Source organism: Scophthalmus maximus, chromosome 8, assembly GCF_022379125.1.
Source record: "Scophthalmus maximus strain ysfricsl-2021 chromosome 8, ASM2237912v1, whole genome shotgun sequence".
Taxonomy (NCBI): Eukaryota; Metazoa; Chordata; class Actinopteri; order Pleuronectiformes; family Scophthalmidae; genus Scophthalmus; species Scophthalmus maximus.
In genome coordinates this window covers 15,517,966-15,536,138 of record NC_061522.1, presented here as the reverse complement: position 1 = coordinate 15,536,138, position 18,173 = coordinate 15,517,966, and the positions used below count along the sequence as shown (strand labels likewise).

Genomic DNA, 18,173 nt, shown 5'->3' with positions numbered 1-18,173 from the left:
TGTAATGCATTCTTTTTATGAACAAATTGTGCATCTTAACGGAGGTATACCTCTTTTCAGAGTTATCTTTATGCTGCGTTCGTTGGAGGCACAAAGATCAGAACCAGTCATAATGAAAATACAGATGCACTCATACTCCAGGTACGATGCTCTAAAGATGGTCTAATAATTGACTCTTAGTAGCACATTTACTTAAGTGAACGAAGTGAAAGAGAACTGATAAATCATACAACTCGACACGTTATACAGTCTCTATATCTGAAGCATAAGTATTCAAAACTTCACAAACTCTTACTTCTCTGAAAGACCTGCACATTCTTGCCATGAATGCACAGTTGTACCACAATCTTGAAGCAACATTCTATTTAAAGCCAAGTATAAAATAGAAGCATTTCTTCAGATCTTCCTTCATTGTGGAGTGGCGCTGGCAACAAAAAATTAAAGGAATATATGTTTTCCTTTCAGCCCACAACATCTCTTAGAGAGTGTCTACGCATGATTTTAATTTACTGTTTGAAAGCAAGAATGTCAGACTTGGAATTGCTATGTGTCATTAGGTGCACATACAGTGTGTTTGTGTTGATGTGTACTCTGTGCCTTTGTTAGTCTGTTATAATTGCAGAGGTGACTTCACCATAGTGTGTGTGTGTGTGTGTGTGTGGGGGGGGGGGATTTTATCACTAAACTTGGAATCCATTATGATGTTTTCCTTCTAAGAATCAGGCGGTACTAATGCAGTTTAAAATTCCTGTATTTGTTGCCATTTGACAACAACTCTCATAACACTTAGGGACAAGGAGAGTGACTTATCAGCAACCTTTGTACTTTATGTTTCTGTTACAACATATAATGCAACGCAATATGCCACTGACTGCAACCCTTAAAAGTAGCAGTTTAATTAACTCTCTTTGACTCACACTCGAAACGTGAACGTTATTACCTTATACTTAGTCAGTATTTATTCTAGGCCTGTTGTACTGGATTTTATTATATTGGGCAAGTGTTCATGTTATTATATCCACACCCTGTACATGTACTTATTTACTTTAAGCTGTAGCATTACGTGTCTTTTGTGCTTGCTAATCTGCTCAAGTGCTTCTTTGCACATGTCTGAACAGTATGTGTGTAATTATAACTGGAAATGTGTGTACCGCAGTTATTCCTGGGGCAGTTTTGTACTTCCAGCTTCTCCCTCTCCTCTATGAAAGTGTTGTTTCCTTGACAACCTTGTCCCAGATGCTGCAATCACCATGGGGATGGTGCTGCTGAATGAGGCGGCCACCTCCAAGGGAGACGTTGGCAAGAGGAGAAGTAAGTAGAGAAGATTGTTTTGTGTGTGTGTGTGTGTGTGTGTGTGTGTGTGTGTGTGTGTGTGCGTGTGCGTGTGTGTGTGTGGAAAAAACTGATGATTTTGAGGAAAAAATCCAAATCAATGCAAGAGAAATCAGAGGTTTAAGAGAAACGGAATAGATTAAGAATAAAAAATAACAATAGACACTATTTTAGGCATATATACATTTTTATTGATGCGTTCTGAATATTATTGTGCCTTGGTGGACTTAACAGAGCTTTGTTTATCCATTGGTCTCTAAAGTTTTAGAAGGGCCACAAAGTTCAAGGAGATAAGTTCAGAGAATACATTGAAAGGAGTTTCAAGCTCCTTAATGTCACTATTTTTGTCCCTATTTGACACACATAAATGTTGGTAGGGGAAACATGAACTGGTGAAAAACAGCTAACATCTTGGTGGTTTGTTTTCTTAGTTCAAGTTTTACTTCCTAATATTTGTATTGGCAACAGTACCCCCAAATCCATATTGTTCAGGCTCTATATAAAACATTGTTTCTGAAAGACAATTATTTTTTTCAAAACCATGAGAGATCACTCATACCTTTTATTCATGTATTTATTTATATATTCTAGAGAGCTGACCCTGTACTATAAATCAATAGTTTAAGTTTTGAAATCTTGACCAAGTCTTGATTTTAAAGGCAAACTGCATGGATCTTTTGATGAGGTTGGTTGATTCCTACAATCTAAATCTAGAGACAAACTAAATGTATGTATACAGTAGGTATATATTTTTATTTATGGCAACTAGAGCATAAAGGAGTAGTTAGAAATGGTTTGACCAAGAAAGATGACAGAATAGTTTTTTAGCCCTGCAATGCCAGCAAACACACACACACACACACACACACACACACACACACACACACAAATGTGTAAAAGGTACATCTATGTGACTTTGTCGAAATAGACCTGATTTTGTCTTAACAAGGAAATGACTTCCAAGCACAGGCTGTCAATTTAATACAGCCAAAACCCTCTTGTTTTGTTTTGAGGGTTTTTTTCTTTCTGGTCTAGTACTTTGATTTTCCATTAACGTAGGAGCCAGAAATCTCATGTATGCAGACATTGCAGTTGGTATCCTGCTGGGTCTGTTTATGATCCATCTATGCCCCATAAGTGGCCAAATATATGCTACTCCAACAAAATAATAACTACTTGGTTTACGCTCACAATTTGCTTAAAATTAACGACTGATTTACTCCAGGAGCAACTAAGTATACAACCTCCCACCTATTTAAGGTTCAAAGGCGCATTCATTAGATTCTGAAATCAAAGAGTCATTTAAGTTATGTCTTGCATCTAAATGGGCAACTTTTTGATTGAGTAAAATTAGATTTTGAAACATTTACAAAGTGGCATCATAACCAAATATTTGGTTTTATGAAGAATTGAAAATTACAAATGATACCTTGCCCAAATACCACTGGCACAGGAATGCGGCAGTAAAGAGAGCAGATCAGCTGTTCTGCCTGCTGCAGACACACATACCAGGGAAGGTGGAAAAGATGGCTGATAACTTCCTCGTTTCTCACATTACCTGCGGCTAAATACATATTTATAAATGTTTCATCAAACAAGTAAAATCCCAATTGAGCAGTAGTACCCCTATTAACATATTCATATACATTGATGCATGCCTCCTCCCCTTTTTTCTTTGTCTTTAAATAATTATATTTTGCCCATTCATTACGTCTGCTCTTTGTCTTTCTAAGAAGCATTTATTTGGTTTATTCACCTTTTTTTTAATGCTCACCGTATGTTTATTTTACTGAAATCTATGGAACAGAGGTTGATCAGATGTTTTTTCTTACAAATGAATGTAGCGCCGCATATTTGCACCTGCTCCTTAGAGGCGGAGGATTGTCTATGCATGTCCTTCCAAAACAATGCACAATCAACCGCAGGCGCAGGAACAGTAAGTCAAAGACATGCACTTCACTGATTACACCGAAGGTGAATCTCGGATGACAAACGTGTCTGAATCGACATATGCTCAGAGCCGCCCTTTTTCTTTTCAGGGGGTGAAGATGGAGAGTCTTTATGCAGTAATCAAGTATAATGAGGCATCTGAGCCATAGAAATGCTGATTTGAGGTTTTACATATGGTTGTTTTATAACAAGGGTGTCCACGGTGTTTGCATATAGATTTTTTTTGACATTTCTCAATGGTTCAACTTATACAACTTTTGAAAAACGATACAACGTTTTTACTGTGGTAGTCTTAAAAATGAAGACCAGAGACCCCAACAACAAGTAACTTTGTTAGCCAGATGTTTGTACTTCACCCTAATGGCAGCTCTTGGTTTTCTTTTGTGGTTTTGCTTCCCTTTAACATATTGGAAAGACCTTCGTTTGTCTCCCTGCTCAAAGCAGTCAAGCATATTTCCTCAAAAGCCTTAGCAAGTGGCATCAAATATCAAATAAAGAGGTCACAGAGGGAATAATTGATTGATGTCGAAGCTGTCATGTGGAGTTTCTGTGACATTTCCGTCACCCTCTCCAATGTTAAAAACTGCAGCAAGGATGACAGAGTTGATGTCACCGTTGTTTTAATTTTTTTTTTTTTTTTTCAAGAAAACACAAGTATGTCTTGTGTTTGTGCCAAAAATGTACTGAAATTGACAGATCTCAGGATGTAAGGGGAGCTGCTCCCCTATACCTTCTGTCTTGTCCTGAGGTGTCAAGGCTGTAACCCAGTTCATCAGCTATTAAGCTTGAATTGGAATGTAATCACTGGATGTGGGGGTTAAAATCCCTGACATATGCACGACGTAGCTGTCATACTGCCGAGTGCAGTTCCAGGAAGTTATCTGTAGCTTTCCTGACCACCAGCAAGTCACTGAATGGGTAAATGGAGTTGCAATGTCAATACATATGCAATGCATGTGTGGTGGGTGTGATGAGATAGTCAAAGGGAAGGTTAAAGTGAAGGGAGATTAAATGTGAATAAGAGGGAAACCTAAAGGAGGAGGAGAGAGAGTTATTGAAGAGGCAGGAGAAAATGAGATGAGTCTTTGAAAGGAACAAAATACGGTATAGAAAACTTACAAATAAGGCCACAACCCCCAGATTGTTATATCTCTCTATTGAGAAGTGTCAGCATGCAGCAGTGAAGTACCAAATTTCTAGACAATGGTTTAATTGAAATTTAGCCAACAATAAGATGTGATACCAAAATAAAAAATCCTTAACGTATGTTTTTTGTTTCATATTTCGAAAGTGTGAAATGTGATGATTTTTGTTTTGTTTTTGTTGGAGAAAAGAACTGGGAATTTGGAATTCATCCACACGTGCCTTTTTTTTGGAAGTAGGGTAGTGTTACCGAGCCAAAAACCTTGTTTTTCTGTCATAGTTTGGTGTTTATGGGTTTGTGGGTGATTATACCCAGAGGTTGAGCCACTTAAGCCAGTTCCTAATCACAGAATTAACTGTTAATAACCACTTAGCATCAAATATTTATTCACACCTAATGAGATATAGGTTTAACTTAATATGTTTATCGGCTTCCTCCTGCTTAGGAAATGGAATTTTTTTTTTTTTTTTCCCATGCCAATATATCATGAATTTGAATTGAGCCAAGTCATGCAGTCAAAGGAGGAATTACCACCTTTGTCATTAGGGGAAATCATTCAGCTTAAACAACTTGTCATTTCGCCAAGGTCATAAATCTCTTAGCCTATTAGTATTCTTAGTGTGTGTGTGTGTGTGTGTGTGTGTGTGTGTGTGTGTGTGTGTGTGTGTGTGTGTGTGTGTGTGTGTGTGTGTGTGTGTGTGTGTGTGTGTGTGTGTGTGTGTGTGTGTGTGTGTGTGTGTGTGTGTGTGTGTGTGTGTGTGTCTCAGTCATAATTGATGAGCTATGGGAAATACATCCCACCATTCTTAATGAAGATACACAGACGTTCTATCTGACGCTCACACTTGCAGGCACATGCGAAAATGTAGATGTGGCAACACGGGGGCATTAAGGGCCTATCCCTGAGGACACACTCAAATATGCAGGGGTCTCAATCAAGTCATTCAGTCGATGTCACACACACACACACACAAAAACATACTGACACACACACAGAACATTCTCTTGCATTAGCATAACATTAATTTAATTATTAAGCTCATATCTGTCCTCTCACCTATATGTTTAAAAATGTGACAAAATGTTTTCAACAATTTACAAAAATAGAAGTTGAAGAAAATGCCCACAAAGACAATGATTGCATTTGATTGGTGGCCTCCACTGTGTGTTTGCATACAGTATATAAGTGTGCATACGTATGATGACGTAGATGGCTTAGGATTTAAATGTCATATATATTGCTGCCTCTCACACACAGACACACAGCTAAGACACTGAGACCCCCAGAGTTGCACATGTGTGTGTATATGTGTGCACCATGATCCCTATGTTAAATTGAACATGGTGGATATGCATGGAAAGTGAAACAAAGGAGGGAGAAGGGAACAGTTATGGAGCCGACAGTGAGCGATGGCAACAAACACGGTATTATACATACAGTACATGCATTACAGATGACAATACACACACAGACACAAACAAGCGGAGCCCTGAAGATGAATGACAGCGCATACATGCAAATTGACACCAAGAATCTGTCTTACATTTTCCCAGCCAATGTTTCTGTTCTGACATTGCCTCCCCTCCCTCTGTCTCCCTCTCCATCTCTCTCTCTCCCTTTTTCACATACATATATACGCACACACTGAGAAGATGCTGATATCTCACTATTTAGTCTCCAAGAGAGGTCCTCATCCTAATCCCTGATTAACAATATCATTCGGTGGTGACAATTTAATTCAACACAGTGCTTCTCAAGGATTAGCTGCTGCATAAGGGTCTGTGCATACACACATACGAGCACACGAAATTCCCAGCGCAGACCAAAGATCATGGTCATGCTTATGTATATTTGACTTTAGAATAGCCACCGAGGAAATAAGATGATAACAGCTGCAAAGACAAATTTCTGCAACACCGCAAGTTTGGTAATGAGAAAGAGGCTTATACACTATGTGGAGGGATTCTCTAAATTAACTTAAAGGTAGGCAAGTTCTCTCCACTAGTATGTCATCAAAGTTTGAATATCTTTTTATTTTATCATTCACCAGTTTGTATGTACGCCTGCATAGTCGCTTACGTGTGTGTGTGTGTGTCTATGTAAACCCTGCAAGCACATTCAATTTTTTAACCGAGATCAAACAGCGAGTTGCATCAGCTTTGATAAAGTGCGTGAAATTATTTAAATGGATGCCTTTAGCCAGGACTCAAATATTCTCACAGGCCATTGTCTAAAAAGTATCATACATTCTTCCGGATGTCTGCAGAATAGTTGGAAAAAACATGTAAATTCAAAAACATCAGTGTGAAATTGTAGTAACATATGAATGATGTTGAGGTTTCTTCATGTATTGTCCTCTTTTTTTCGTTTTGTTTTACTTGATGTGAAATTCTGATACTGCCATTCTGTGTGTGTGTGTGTGTGTGTGCTTGTGTGTGCTTGTGTGTGCTTGTGTGTGTGTGTGTGTTCCTCTGCAGTCATCTGCCTGGTTGGCCTTGGCCTGGTGGTGTTTTTCTTCAGCTTCCTGCTCTCCATTTTCAGGTCCAAGTACCACGGCTACCCTTACAGGTAACTATAGCAACCATTTGCACTGTACAGATTCCCACAAATATTTCATCCAGCTTACATGACAGTTATTCAAACAGAATATACAAGGATTCTTAAAATGACCAAAGTTGACATAAAATCAATGCAAAGTTATGCAATGATCCAGGCCCAAACAGGATCCATCCATTCCCCTTGTTCCTTTGATTTAGGACAGTTGTTCGATTGGAATCACTCCCTGCTAAAACTTCCACAGAGGTTTGCAGTCTGACTTTTTTGAATCACAACATGTCTCTGAGGTCCTGCAGTAAAAACAATATGTAGTGTATTCACATATTTTTTCAATCTTCACCGAAAACATTAGAAATCAAGGTTCTATCATGGATGTTTTCTGTCGGTCGTCACATACTGAATGTGCTTGGACAATAAAACCTTGTCTACCCCTGCGGCTTAATGAGCCAGAATAGTGGCAATTTGGTCCCACTTTGAGCTAAAGGTCGGCAGTACATAAAGAAGATTTAATGAGTGACCAACAACACCACACGTCTGCACAGTCTGGGTCCAATTCATCGCCTCTCAATCACCAGTACAATATTACAGCACAACAATGGAACACACTCTGCTGCAGAAACTCACCTCTGGTGCTGGGAGGGAATCGACATGTTGAGAGCAACGGGGCGGATCATTTATTGTCACGGGGGACAGAAGCATGTTGTGAACTTACACTAAGACTCACATGTATTTAAGGAGCTTAGTTGTGGTTTAATTTAACACTTTATTAAAAAAAAACTTCTGTTTTTAACTACTAAATAGTTTGCTTATGTCCCTGAGTCAAATTCATGAATTCAGTTTTTTCACACTTCGTACATGTTGATATCTCGGGCACAAGTGCGAGATACTGCCATCCCTACCAATAATGTCATTTACAGCGTTATAGCAAAAATTAGCTAAATTTACTTGATTTCAGGTTTGCAGGGCAGTAGATTTGGGGCTGGTGCTTGAAATGATCTTAAGCTTAAGATGGACTAGTTAATGATGCATTATTGAATAAATAAATAATGACTTTAGCATATTGATATTGTATATGTATTGTTTTATATGAAACACAGTAACATTTGAGATGAAAACAAACAGTGCAATGAGGAAGCGGTCAGTAAGTTGATTTAGTCATATTAAGATTGTTCATTTAACTGCTTCTCCAAAAAAGTGACATTTTAAATTACTTTTATTTACGTTTCAACTGTGACTTACTGTTTATTATGGATGATTGGTAAAAACTGATAATAATAATTTAAACTTTATTCATATAGCACTTTTCAAAACACAGTTTCACAGTTCAAATGATAGTTAAACAGTTAAATGAATGAAATAAACAGAGGGTTCATAAAATCAAACAATTATTTCCAGTAGAAAGGAACTAAAAGTTTTACTACACACTGCACGATTCTGAAAAATGATAAAAACCTGGGCAGCGGGCTGAGGGAGGCGGGGCTGGATGTGAGAGTGACAGTTTCACACCTCGGGCCATGAAGAAATGGCGAGCGACTCAGAATCGAAAGGCTTCTGAGGTGGAGGACTTTTCCCCCCCAGAATCCCCTGAAGTGGGCATTAGTGTGGTGGAGGACCACGTGGTCCTGAGGCGTATCTGCATGACACGTCGGCTCCCAGCTGGAGCCGAGGCGATGCGAGTGCGAGAGAAGATAGGGAAGTCTGTGAGTCTGAAGCATAATATTACTAGACGAGAAGAGGCTGGGTTAAGTAAATCTATGTAATTACCAAGAATATTTTTGTAGCTATTACATAAAATGTCCAACAAATCAAGTGCGAGACACTACCAATAATGTGATTCACACAGGTGAGTGTGTGTGCAGGTGCCAAAGGGAACACTATGCTACTGAAATAAGAGATTAGTTACAAGTTAGAGATTAACTTGTCGAGAGGACCCAAACGGTGGACTCTATCATTGCATTGCGACTCAGCGTTGGCCCTTGTCAAGTCCAAAACGGTTTAAAAATCACTCTGTGGCGTAATGAGCCACGTTCAACTCGTGGAATGTTGAAATTTTATAAATGTGCTGAGAAATGTGATTTCAAAACCACCATTGAACTAGTTAGTACAAAGATTAAAACAACACATTAGACACAAGTGCGCAGCATCTCTTCAATAATAATAATAGTAATAATAATACATTTTATTTCTATAGTACTTTTTAAGATACTCAAAGACGCTTTACAGTTAAAACAACACACTAAAAACTGATGTTAACATTTTTTTTAAGTAATAAACATACACTTAAATCAGAAATTAAAAGAATAGTTTTAGATTCTCTGTCTTAACTGCCACAGCTTTATCTTAATTCAATTATTTTGTGTTGTGTGTTTTTGCATCACGAGCCCGAATAAGAAAACACCTTATTTATATCCTCCCCTTCCTCTCTTCCTGTTCTCTCGCTTCTCTTTCCCTTTCTACACTCTACCTTATGAACACCCTCTGTCTCTCAGCTTCCTTATTAAGTGAAGAAAAGACAGAAGCTGAGGACCGATGAGGTTGAGGAGGCAGTAGGAGAGGAGAAGAGGAGTTGAGAAGACACTTGAAGAGGAAGTGGCATGGTTACAAATGAGTCGAGAGTTGTGTTGTTCTGGGTGTTTTTTGTCAGTTGTTGTTGTTGTTTTTTTAATCCCCTGCTGTCATTGATTCTGCAAACTGGTCTTTAAAATAAATTATTCCCACTTACACTGGAAAATAAAGGTGTTTGGCATGTCTCTGTATCTTTGTCTTTCATTTATGGTTCCTTTCGATGGTTGAACATTCTGTGTGGTTAGACACTGACCTGCGACGGTGGTTTGCTGTTTTTGACACATGTACAGGATCTTATTTATGAAAACTGCTGATGGGAGAGAACGAGACAACTGCAGCCACACAGAAGTGAGGTGGCTTTTGAAAGGGCGAAAGAAACAGCAAGTTAGAGCTATACAAATCTTGTTAATGGCAAAAGATTGCATGTGCTTCGCAGAGGTCTGTCTCTGATGATGATATCATGACCATCTGCATCATATTCTGGGTATTTTACTCTTCACTGCATGTCTATATCTTCTCCACAAGGCTGGCTGCAATTGATTTTGATTTCGATTTCCTTGGACCTGGACCAAAATATGTTGTTTTCCCGTCTCCATCCCCGTAAATCTGCAGAAACATTTGTTTTATACTTCTCTGCAAATTGCTCGCAGCCAAAGCCTAAGAGTGGGATACATGCAGTATGTCAGTGGCACACAACTTGTGCAGAGCAGTAGATTATGAACAGAGTTCACAGGAGACTGGCTGCAAGTAGTGCAACTTTTTCTTGCCGAATGTGAGAAGCAGAGGTCATTTGGAGAATACATACTTATTATGATCTATTTTTTTTAACCTGTGGGCTGCCGCTAAAACATTGAGTGGGCTAGAGCATTGAAGCCATTTATGTAACCTGCTGCGTGTGGGCAGAAGGAGGAATGGTGCTTCGAATAGACCAGTTTGGACAAATGTAATGAAAATAATTCCCTCTCAGACTTCCCATTATCGTCTGTTTTTGTTTCCAATCCCTGGGAGAGTGAACCCTTTGTCTCTGTGCGCGTGCGTGCGCGTGTGCAAGATGATCTAACCAACACACAGATACTCACTGAGGACAGAAAAAGCTCTCCGTCTGCATCTCACTTTCAAATGTTCTTCCTTTTCTTTCCTCTTTTTGTGTCGTCAGAATATGCAGTATATCATTTGTTTGGAATGAGAGGAATAAGCACAGTAATAACCCGCTTCATGCCGCATTCAGTTTCACGACTGAGTTTTTCTTAAGATCAAATCTTTCTTTTTTTTGTGGTCTGGGGCTTGTGCTGAAATAGATTTAAATATAATAGTGGAACAGTGCTGATCATCAGCACTGAGAGCAGAGTTGCCCATCTGTTTCTCCTCAACTGTTGGCCTTGACGCCGAGGAGGAAACGAGCAGAGCAAATGTCACCTTCATGGGGGGCGTGAGTATTGGCAAATGGAGCGAAATCAATGTGGGCATTAGACAGAGGGCAGTTGTAGAACTAACAATATAATTACATAAAGAGCAGTTTCTCCACTGCTTCGGAAAGTCTCAGTACAGTATATTTATAGTTTCTGTTGCTGTAGGTTTGAATTACAAATCTCATCCTGCATTCAAGTAGGTTCAGTCAAACTGTGCGCTTTGTGATGTCAGGCCTCAGTGCAGGCATCCATCCTGCATATGGTCCATATAGGATAAATTAATACTCAATAATGTGATCCACATCAACAGTCTGAGAAATGCATGGAGAAAAAATGTTTTACTGTAAAATGTGCAGCTGTAGACTGGATCTGTGTCACCAGAGCATTGTTACAATTGATCGGCCTCTTCCACTGCAACAAGAGAGTGTCAGTGAATTGAATGGAAATGTGTCGCACGATTCAGAAATGATTAACCGTCCCCCAGCACAACGTTATCCTTGGGATAAAAAGGTTTTCTGAACAACCAGTGAACACATTCACAAGATTATTCTTTTATTAAAGAAAAAAAAACATCTTTTAAAAATACATGTGTATGACGTGTCATTGTTCTGAAATCCGAGAAAGGATGGTGCCAGAGGATTTGTCTTTCATGGAGGTCATGGTGAATTTATCTCTTTTTGTTGTGCTCTTCCTTTCATGTCATGATTTAACTTTTAACTTTTTGTGCTTCGCAACTATTCAGCGCCCCTTTTTTTTTGCAACAAGAATAGTGTAACGTTGTGCACACAGGGCATTTTGCAACCTTGACAAGCGCTACAAAGCCCCACTTGAGTGCTGCCATTCACCGCTGGCCGCGCACTGAGGTCGTTCTGTGCACCGATCCAAGCCTTGCACGACGTTTTCTATTTTCTTCTATTTATTTCCTGCTTTAAGAAATTCCTTCAGCAGTTTGGTTGACCTGTGTGGTCTCCATTGGGCTTCTCTAACTTCATATATTACTATTAATTCTTCATAAATTCACAGCTACACTGGCGCGTTGTTGCCCAGCAGTCGTACCGAAAGCTGGTTCGACTCAGCTGCCTGATGTAGCTGTCCTGTCTGACTCCTGCGCCGCAACAAACTTTGAAGAAACTCTAACGCCGCCTGTCTGTTCAGGGAATGATGCCACCTTGCTGTGGACCTACCTCTCCTCTCATCTGCAGTCCACAAAACACTTTCTCCAGGCATCCACACCACAGCCGCTGTAATTATCATCAGAGCCGCGCTTCAGTTATTGCTGTTTTGTTGCATCAGTATATCTGTGTTTACGTGTGTTGTTGTGTGTTTGTATCTCGCTGAGGATGTGTGTGTGTGTGTGTGTGTGTGTGCGCGTGCGCGTCTGAAAGCGTGAGCATCCGTCTGCGCGAATAAGCATGCATTTTTTTTTCTTGCACGAGTAAGTTGGTGTGTGTGTGTGTGTGTGATAAGGAGTAAGTCTGAGGATTTCAGAGGAAATCGTCTGAGGGGAGTATGACCGTGGTTAAATCTCTCAGTCTGCTTTTTCTGGAACAAATATTCCCCAGTAAAGTTTCCCTTGATGGAAGAACTTTTCTGTGGATGTATCTGTATGTTGTTTCAAAACAGAATGAGACGGATGCCACAAATGCTAAGATACTACCCATTGGAAACATCTTTTGCAGGACAAACAATAGATTAAATCTTAGTTTATTAAAACTCATTTGTTTTTCATTAGACTCAATCTCTGCAACAATCTTCGAGGGGCCTGCGAACACCCTCCACAACTTCCTATGCAGTGATGAAAAAAAAGATAAAAGATACTAATACAATTATAATGTTAGCTTGATTCCCCCCTCAACCCTATGCCCACCGCTGACGTCGCCCGTCACCGCTCCCCTACCAGATCGCGCCCATCGATAAGCCTGGATCTGCCCCGAAACATAATCACTGAGATTTACAGCAATTACGGCAGCGTTGTATGAGAGGGAGAGAGGGAGGGAGACACAGAGAACGGGTGAAAAACACAGTCTGTTCAGGGAATTAACGAAAGGCAATGAATAAAAGGAAGTTTAGATGAAGTCCAGAGATAACACTGCTGTGAGGTGACAGCATCTGAGGTGCAAGATTCAGAAGAACCACCTAACACATATTACTACTTCTATCTTCTATTTGCAGGGGAACTCATTTTTAGGAGCGATTTCAGCTCAGATCGATTTCCTGATGAAAAGCAGATAATCACAAACACTAAGGAAAAACATCTTGAGAAAGAATCTGTGTGTGTGTGTGTGTGTGTGTGTGTGTGTGTGTGTGTGTGTGTGTGTGTGTGTGTGTGTGTGTGTGTGTGTGTGTGTGTGTGTGTGTGTGTGTGTGTGTGTGTGTGTGTGTGTGTGTGTGTGTGTGTGTGTGTGTGTGTGTGTGTGTGTGTGTGTGTGTGTGTGTGTGTGTGTGTGTGTGTGTGTGTGTGTGTGTGTGTGTGTGTGTGTGAGAGAGAGAGAGAGTGATCGAGGGGAGAGATTGAATGTTATCGTCTTTGTGAAAGTCATCATCTTTTTCTTTTTTTTATTGCAAAACATCCTCTCGCTGCGTTGAAAACTTTCCACTTCTGAAAGGGTCCTCCATCTCCCGTCCGTACTTTCATGCTTCGTGACTGACGAAGCATCTGATACGCTCCTGCTTTAGTGCCACATTACAGTACGATTTGAAGTCACACTGATATAATGGCTCTTGGGATGTCAGGGCTGCTCTGTTGGTCACTCCAGCACTTGGCTCCAGACTTGTCTGTGGATTGCAGTGAGTTCCTGGTCTGTACAGCATTAATCTTTCTGACCCTGGTGATCCTCTGATTTTCCATCTGGAGCCACCATGAGGTTCACGGTTGTGGTTTTTAGTGATATACCAGTTGGATTAACTTTGAGTTGAGCACAGACGTCCATGTCCCCGACATGATCAATAGTAGAAAAAGGCTGGTCAAATACAGCCTGAGTCCCATCACACTAGCGTATGAAGCGAGGAATCTTTTGTCTGCTTTTGGCTCACATACCTCGTTCATCTTTTCGGCTTCACACTTGCTCTGTGTATCGCTGAGGGCTCAAGGAAATGCGGTGTCGAGGTTAAGTGCGATTTGGATACGCAACAGGATCAATATTAATGAACTTTGAATGGACAGGCGGACAGCGCTCGGCCCATCTGTGCAGCAGTGGGGCCGGAAGTGCTGCACAATTTGTGTTGCTCCCGAGAGAAAGGGTATCCAACATTTTAAGAAAAATACCAAGAGATCCATATTTTCTGACCAAACCATTGATTGATGAATCATACGACGGGAACAGAGGAGAGGACAGAAGAAGAGAGACTTTGCTGGACTGTTTGTTGACATTCAGTCTTATGTCAACAAACACGCATGTTGACACAGTTGCTGTTATTGAGATCGATAAAAATTATTGATTTCAACGATTGAAGTCCATAATTTAATTATCGTGACAGGCCTATATGGGACACATGTGGGTTGAAGATAGATGAGTGAACAGTAAAGAGCACACAGAACATACATCAGGCCTTCGCTCGCCCGTAACCTGCTGGTCTGAAAGCAGCTTCCCTCTTTCCTCCTTCACCAAACAACATCCTGTGCCCCTCAAGAGACAGCAGTCAACTTCCCCAGCAAGTCTGAAAGTTTCCTCTCGCAGAGATCTAAAGGGCTGTTGTCAGTCAAGATCCTCCGTCCTATAACACCACAACACTGTCTCCATGGCAACCGGTGCCCTCAGCCCTATCTGAAGTGCACTTGCGTCATGCTAACAGAGAGAAAGAGCCTCTGTGTTTTTATTAAGTGAGAGTCGGAGGAACGTCAAGGTAGTTCCACAAGCCGCCCGACCAAAACTCTATTGGCATTTTCTTCTCATGTCCGTTTGTCACAACTTTTACAACTTTGAATTATGTTGCATCTAAACAGGAATTTTCTTTTTTGTCTTTTCAATTTTTAAAAGCTTGGGAACGGCAAGGTTGGCAGTTAAAGTGTCATTGCACACACACACACTCACACACACACACACACACACACACACACACACACACACACACCTACGCAGTTATATTCACATGTACAGTACACTGTATACCATTCAGACTTACTAATTATGTGCTGTTACAGTGATGTCCTTAGACCCTGTCAGGCTGCTGTTTGTTTCAATACCTCAAGTAGGTAAACTGTACCACTCAGATATAAAGTCTCTCTCTCTCTCACACACACACACACACACACACACACAAACACACACACACACAGTCCCACCAGTTATTCAAAGGTAAGCTTTCAAACTGGCGGCTCTCGACAGATCCGATTCATTTTCTCTGAAGTGTACTTGTTGTACAGCAACATGTAATACACAGTAATTGTCACTCTCTACTCCTCTTCACTCGGTTTCCCATTCCGACCACATTATCACTGTCTCTCGATCCCTCTTCACTTCACCTTTTCAATCCCTCTGAGGACGCCAGAGAGGAGACATCAATCACAATTCATCAGCTCACCATCAGCTCCCAATTAATGGCGTAAATGCCCCTAATTAATAAATCCACTAAAGCGCCTCGGCAGTAACCGAGCCGACCCGACTCTTTGTCTCCCAGAGGGCTGTCAGTGGTGAGACCTCGCTCCCCCACCCCAAACACAAACATGCGCCTCCCGCCACGACTTCAAAGGGAGGAATTAGATAAGTCAGTGGCCGTCCGGCGAGGGAGCAGCGAGCTAATCTTCCTCCATAAACAAACTGTAAAAACACACGACTCGCGCGACGACCGGAGGGTCTGAGATCACGATCAACACTTCAACTCTGAAGAGAAGCGGGGGGTTCTTTTAGGCCCTGCAGTGGTTGGGCGTTGAGAAAAGAACCCTTCACAGGGTAGCCTTCAAAGGCGGGTTTAATTATTACATGGAGATTCTCAGTCTCTGTTGTCATCTCACTGTTTCTCTCCCTCTCTTCCACTCCCTCTTTATTCCCACGTCTCTCCCCCAGCAGCGACCTGCCAGGATCAGATGAAATCAGGTGAAAAAGTAATAACCCCTCAAAATTAGTTTTTAATTATATCAACACTATATCGCTTGTCAGCTGCCACCACCTACTTCTCCAACACCTGCCAGATTCGCTAACAAGGTGGAAAAAGTATAGTGACACTCAGTTAAATATATCCACACACACACACACACACTCACACACACACACAAGAGTCTCAGTCTCTCCTGTTCACAATAGCTGAAGTTTGGCTGAGTCGTCTTCCAAAAAGACCATATTGGTCACCAAGCATACCATCCATCCATCCATCCATCCATCCATTTGCTTCCACTTGTCCTGGAGCGGATCGCGGTGGCGGCAGTCTTAGCGGGGAGTTCCATACGTCCCTTTCCCCAGCAACGCGTTCCAGCTTCGCCTGCTGGAGGGAAACTCCCGGGCCAGATGGGGAATTAAATTCCACCAGAGAGCTCTTGGTCTACCCAAATCAGATGGGCGTGCCCGGGCAAACATTTCAAACGAAAGGCGTCCGTGCAGGCGGCATCCCAGTCAGATGCCCAGACGACCTCAGTTGGATCCTCTTGACTTGAAGCTCAAGCTCCCTCCGGAGGGTCAGACTCCTCACTCTAGAGGGGACGATCTCCTTTCACAACCTAGAGCTCATGACCACGAACGTGGATCCAGTTCAACTACATGTACTATAATATAATATGTAACTTAAATGTTGACTAATGTGCATGTTTCATTCTGTAATGTAGCATGCAACACCAGATATCGACCTTCCTTATCCCTAACCAAAATCAATCAGATCCAAGGATATTTTCTTAGAAATCAAAATACCGACTCCTCTAGTGTACCACTTGGTCCACCCTTCTTTGCTTTAACTTAAGTGATTCTTCCATATTCAAGTGGGTCTCCTGTATATGGCTATGTCAGTATCAAGGGCCCCCTAGATGTGACAACATTTTATACCTTTTGACAACATTGTGAATTCCTTTTACATTCCATGAGGTTGCTTGGAAAGTGTTAATCATCATTTTTTTAAGAAATGTTTGAAGATATTTAAAATTAAACAAGTGGCGCTCTGTTCTGCAAATCTGTAATGCCATTTGATGCCATGTTGGATTTATACAACCAATGATGATAATTAATTCATGTAGCCTAGTTAATGTGGTTGAGGTGAAGGGGGCTCTGTGTATTCTCCCTATCCTGAATATTAATAGTGTCTTAACTTAAACAAACAGTGTGTGTTTTTAAATTGCATTCATCTTTAAAATGTCAAAATTTGTACATTAACAATTGATTCGTCGTTAGTTAAATGTCAATATATCTACACCTTTTGGGTACATGCTGATGGGCGACACCTGCATGTTCATAAAATTAATATCATAATTAACGTTATCAAGCACGTCCATACTCAAGAATATGAACCTCTTTTAATTAACTGTGTGATTTAGTATTAAAAAATTGTTGAAGTGATTTACAGCATCATTCGTTTCTAGCACAAAGCTTGGAGTAAGGAGCTCCGCTTGTTGTGCTGATATAACATTTTTAACACAATTTCATTTTCATTATCCATTCTCCTTATCTGTGTTTTTCTCACTTTAACATTAATATTTGAAAAAACAACCATTGTTTCCCTTCTGCCTCTGTCCTCTACCTAAGCTCTTCTCTTCATCTGATCCAAATTTAGAAAACATCTCTGAACTCCCCAAGACCCTGCTCTCCTTCTCTCCAAACTTCCTCCTTCGGTTTCCTAGGAGACCCCTACTTCACACCCCCCGGAGGCCCTGGTAACCTAGCCAGCTGTGGCAACAGTGACAGTCGCCGTGCACCTACGGAGGGATGCCGACACACACACAAACAACACACAAAGGTAAGACTCTTGGTGTGTGCCTGGTGGCGTCCAGCGTTTTGCCTACCCAGTTTAGATTAAACGATGGCCACTTCCGTGTGAAGAACTCCCCGACCAAAGCTCGATCCCAAACCTTAACCAATATGTAGGTGGGCGAGGTTTCATCTGAAGTGAAACACAAGCTGCGTGGTGACCAACGCTTCAAAAAGAAAGTAGTCTCATGGGTTACTGTAGTAACAGAAAGTCCTGGGTAAAACGTGGGGCCTCATTCACATCTTTGTAATTTGCATAACATCTCACTTGTTTTTGTCACTGATGAGCAGGAAAACTATCTGCTCGACTTTTCTGCTGCTTGTAACACTCA

At 41.0% G+C, this 18,173-nt stretch overlaps 1 protein-coding gene across 1 annotated transcript in view; it reads left to right on the top strand.

Annotated features, from left to right (window-relative positions):
• The window catches only part of tusc3 (tumor suppressor candidate 3), a 58,693-nt gene extending 48,954 nt beyond the window's left edge, over window positions 1–9,739 (top strand). The window contains exons 8-10 of the mRNA XM_035637344.2: window positions 1,237–1,311; window positions 6,905–6,995; window positions 9,473–9,739. Coding sequence (XP_035493237.1) covers window positions 1,237–1,311; window positions 6,905–6,995; window positions 9,473–9,488 — 182 coding nt within the window. The 3' untranslated portion in view covers window positions 9,489–9,739. The remainder of the gene's footprint in view (window positions 1–1,236; window positions 1,312–6,904; window positions 6,996–9,472) is intronic.
• The last annotated feature ends 8,434 nt before the right edge of the window (window positions 9,740–18,173 follow it).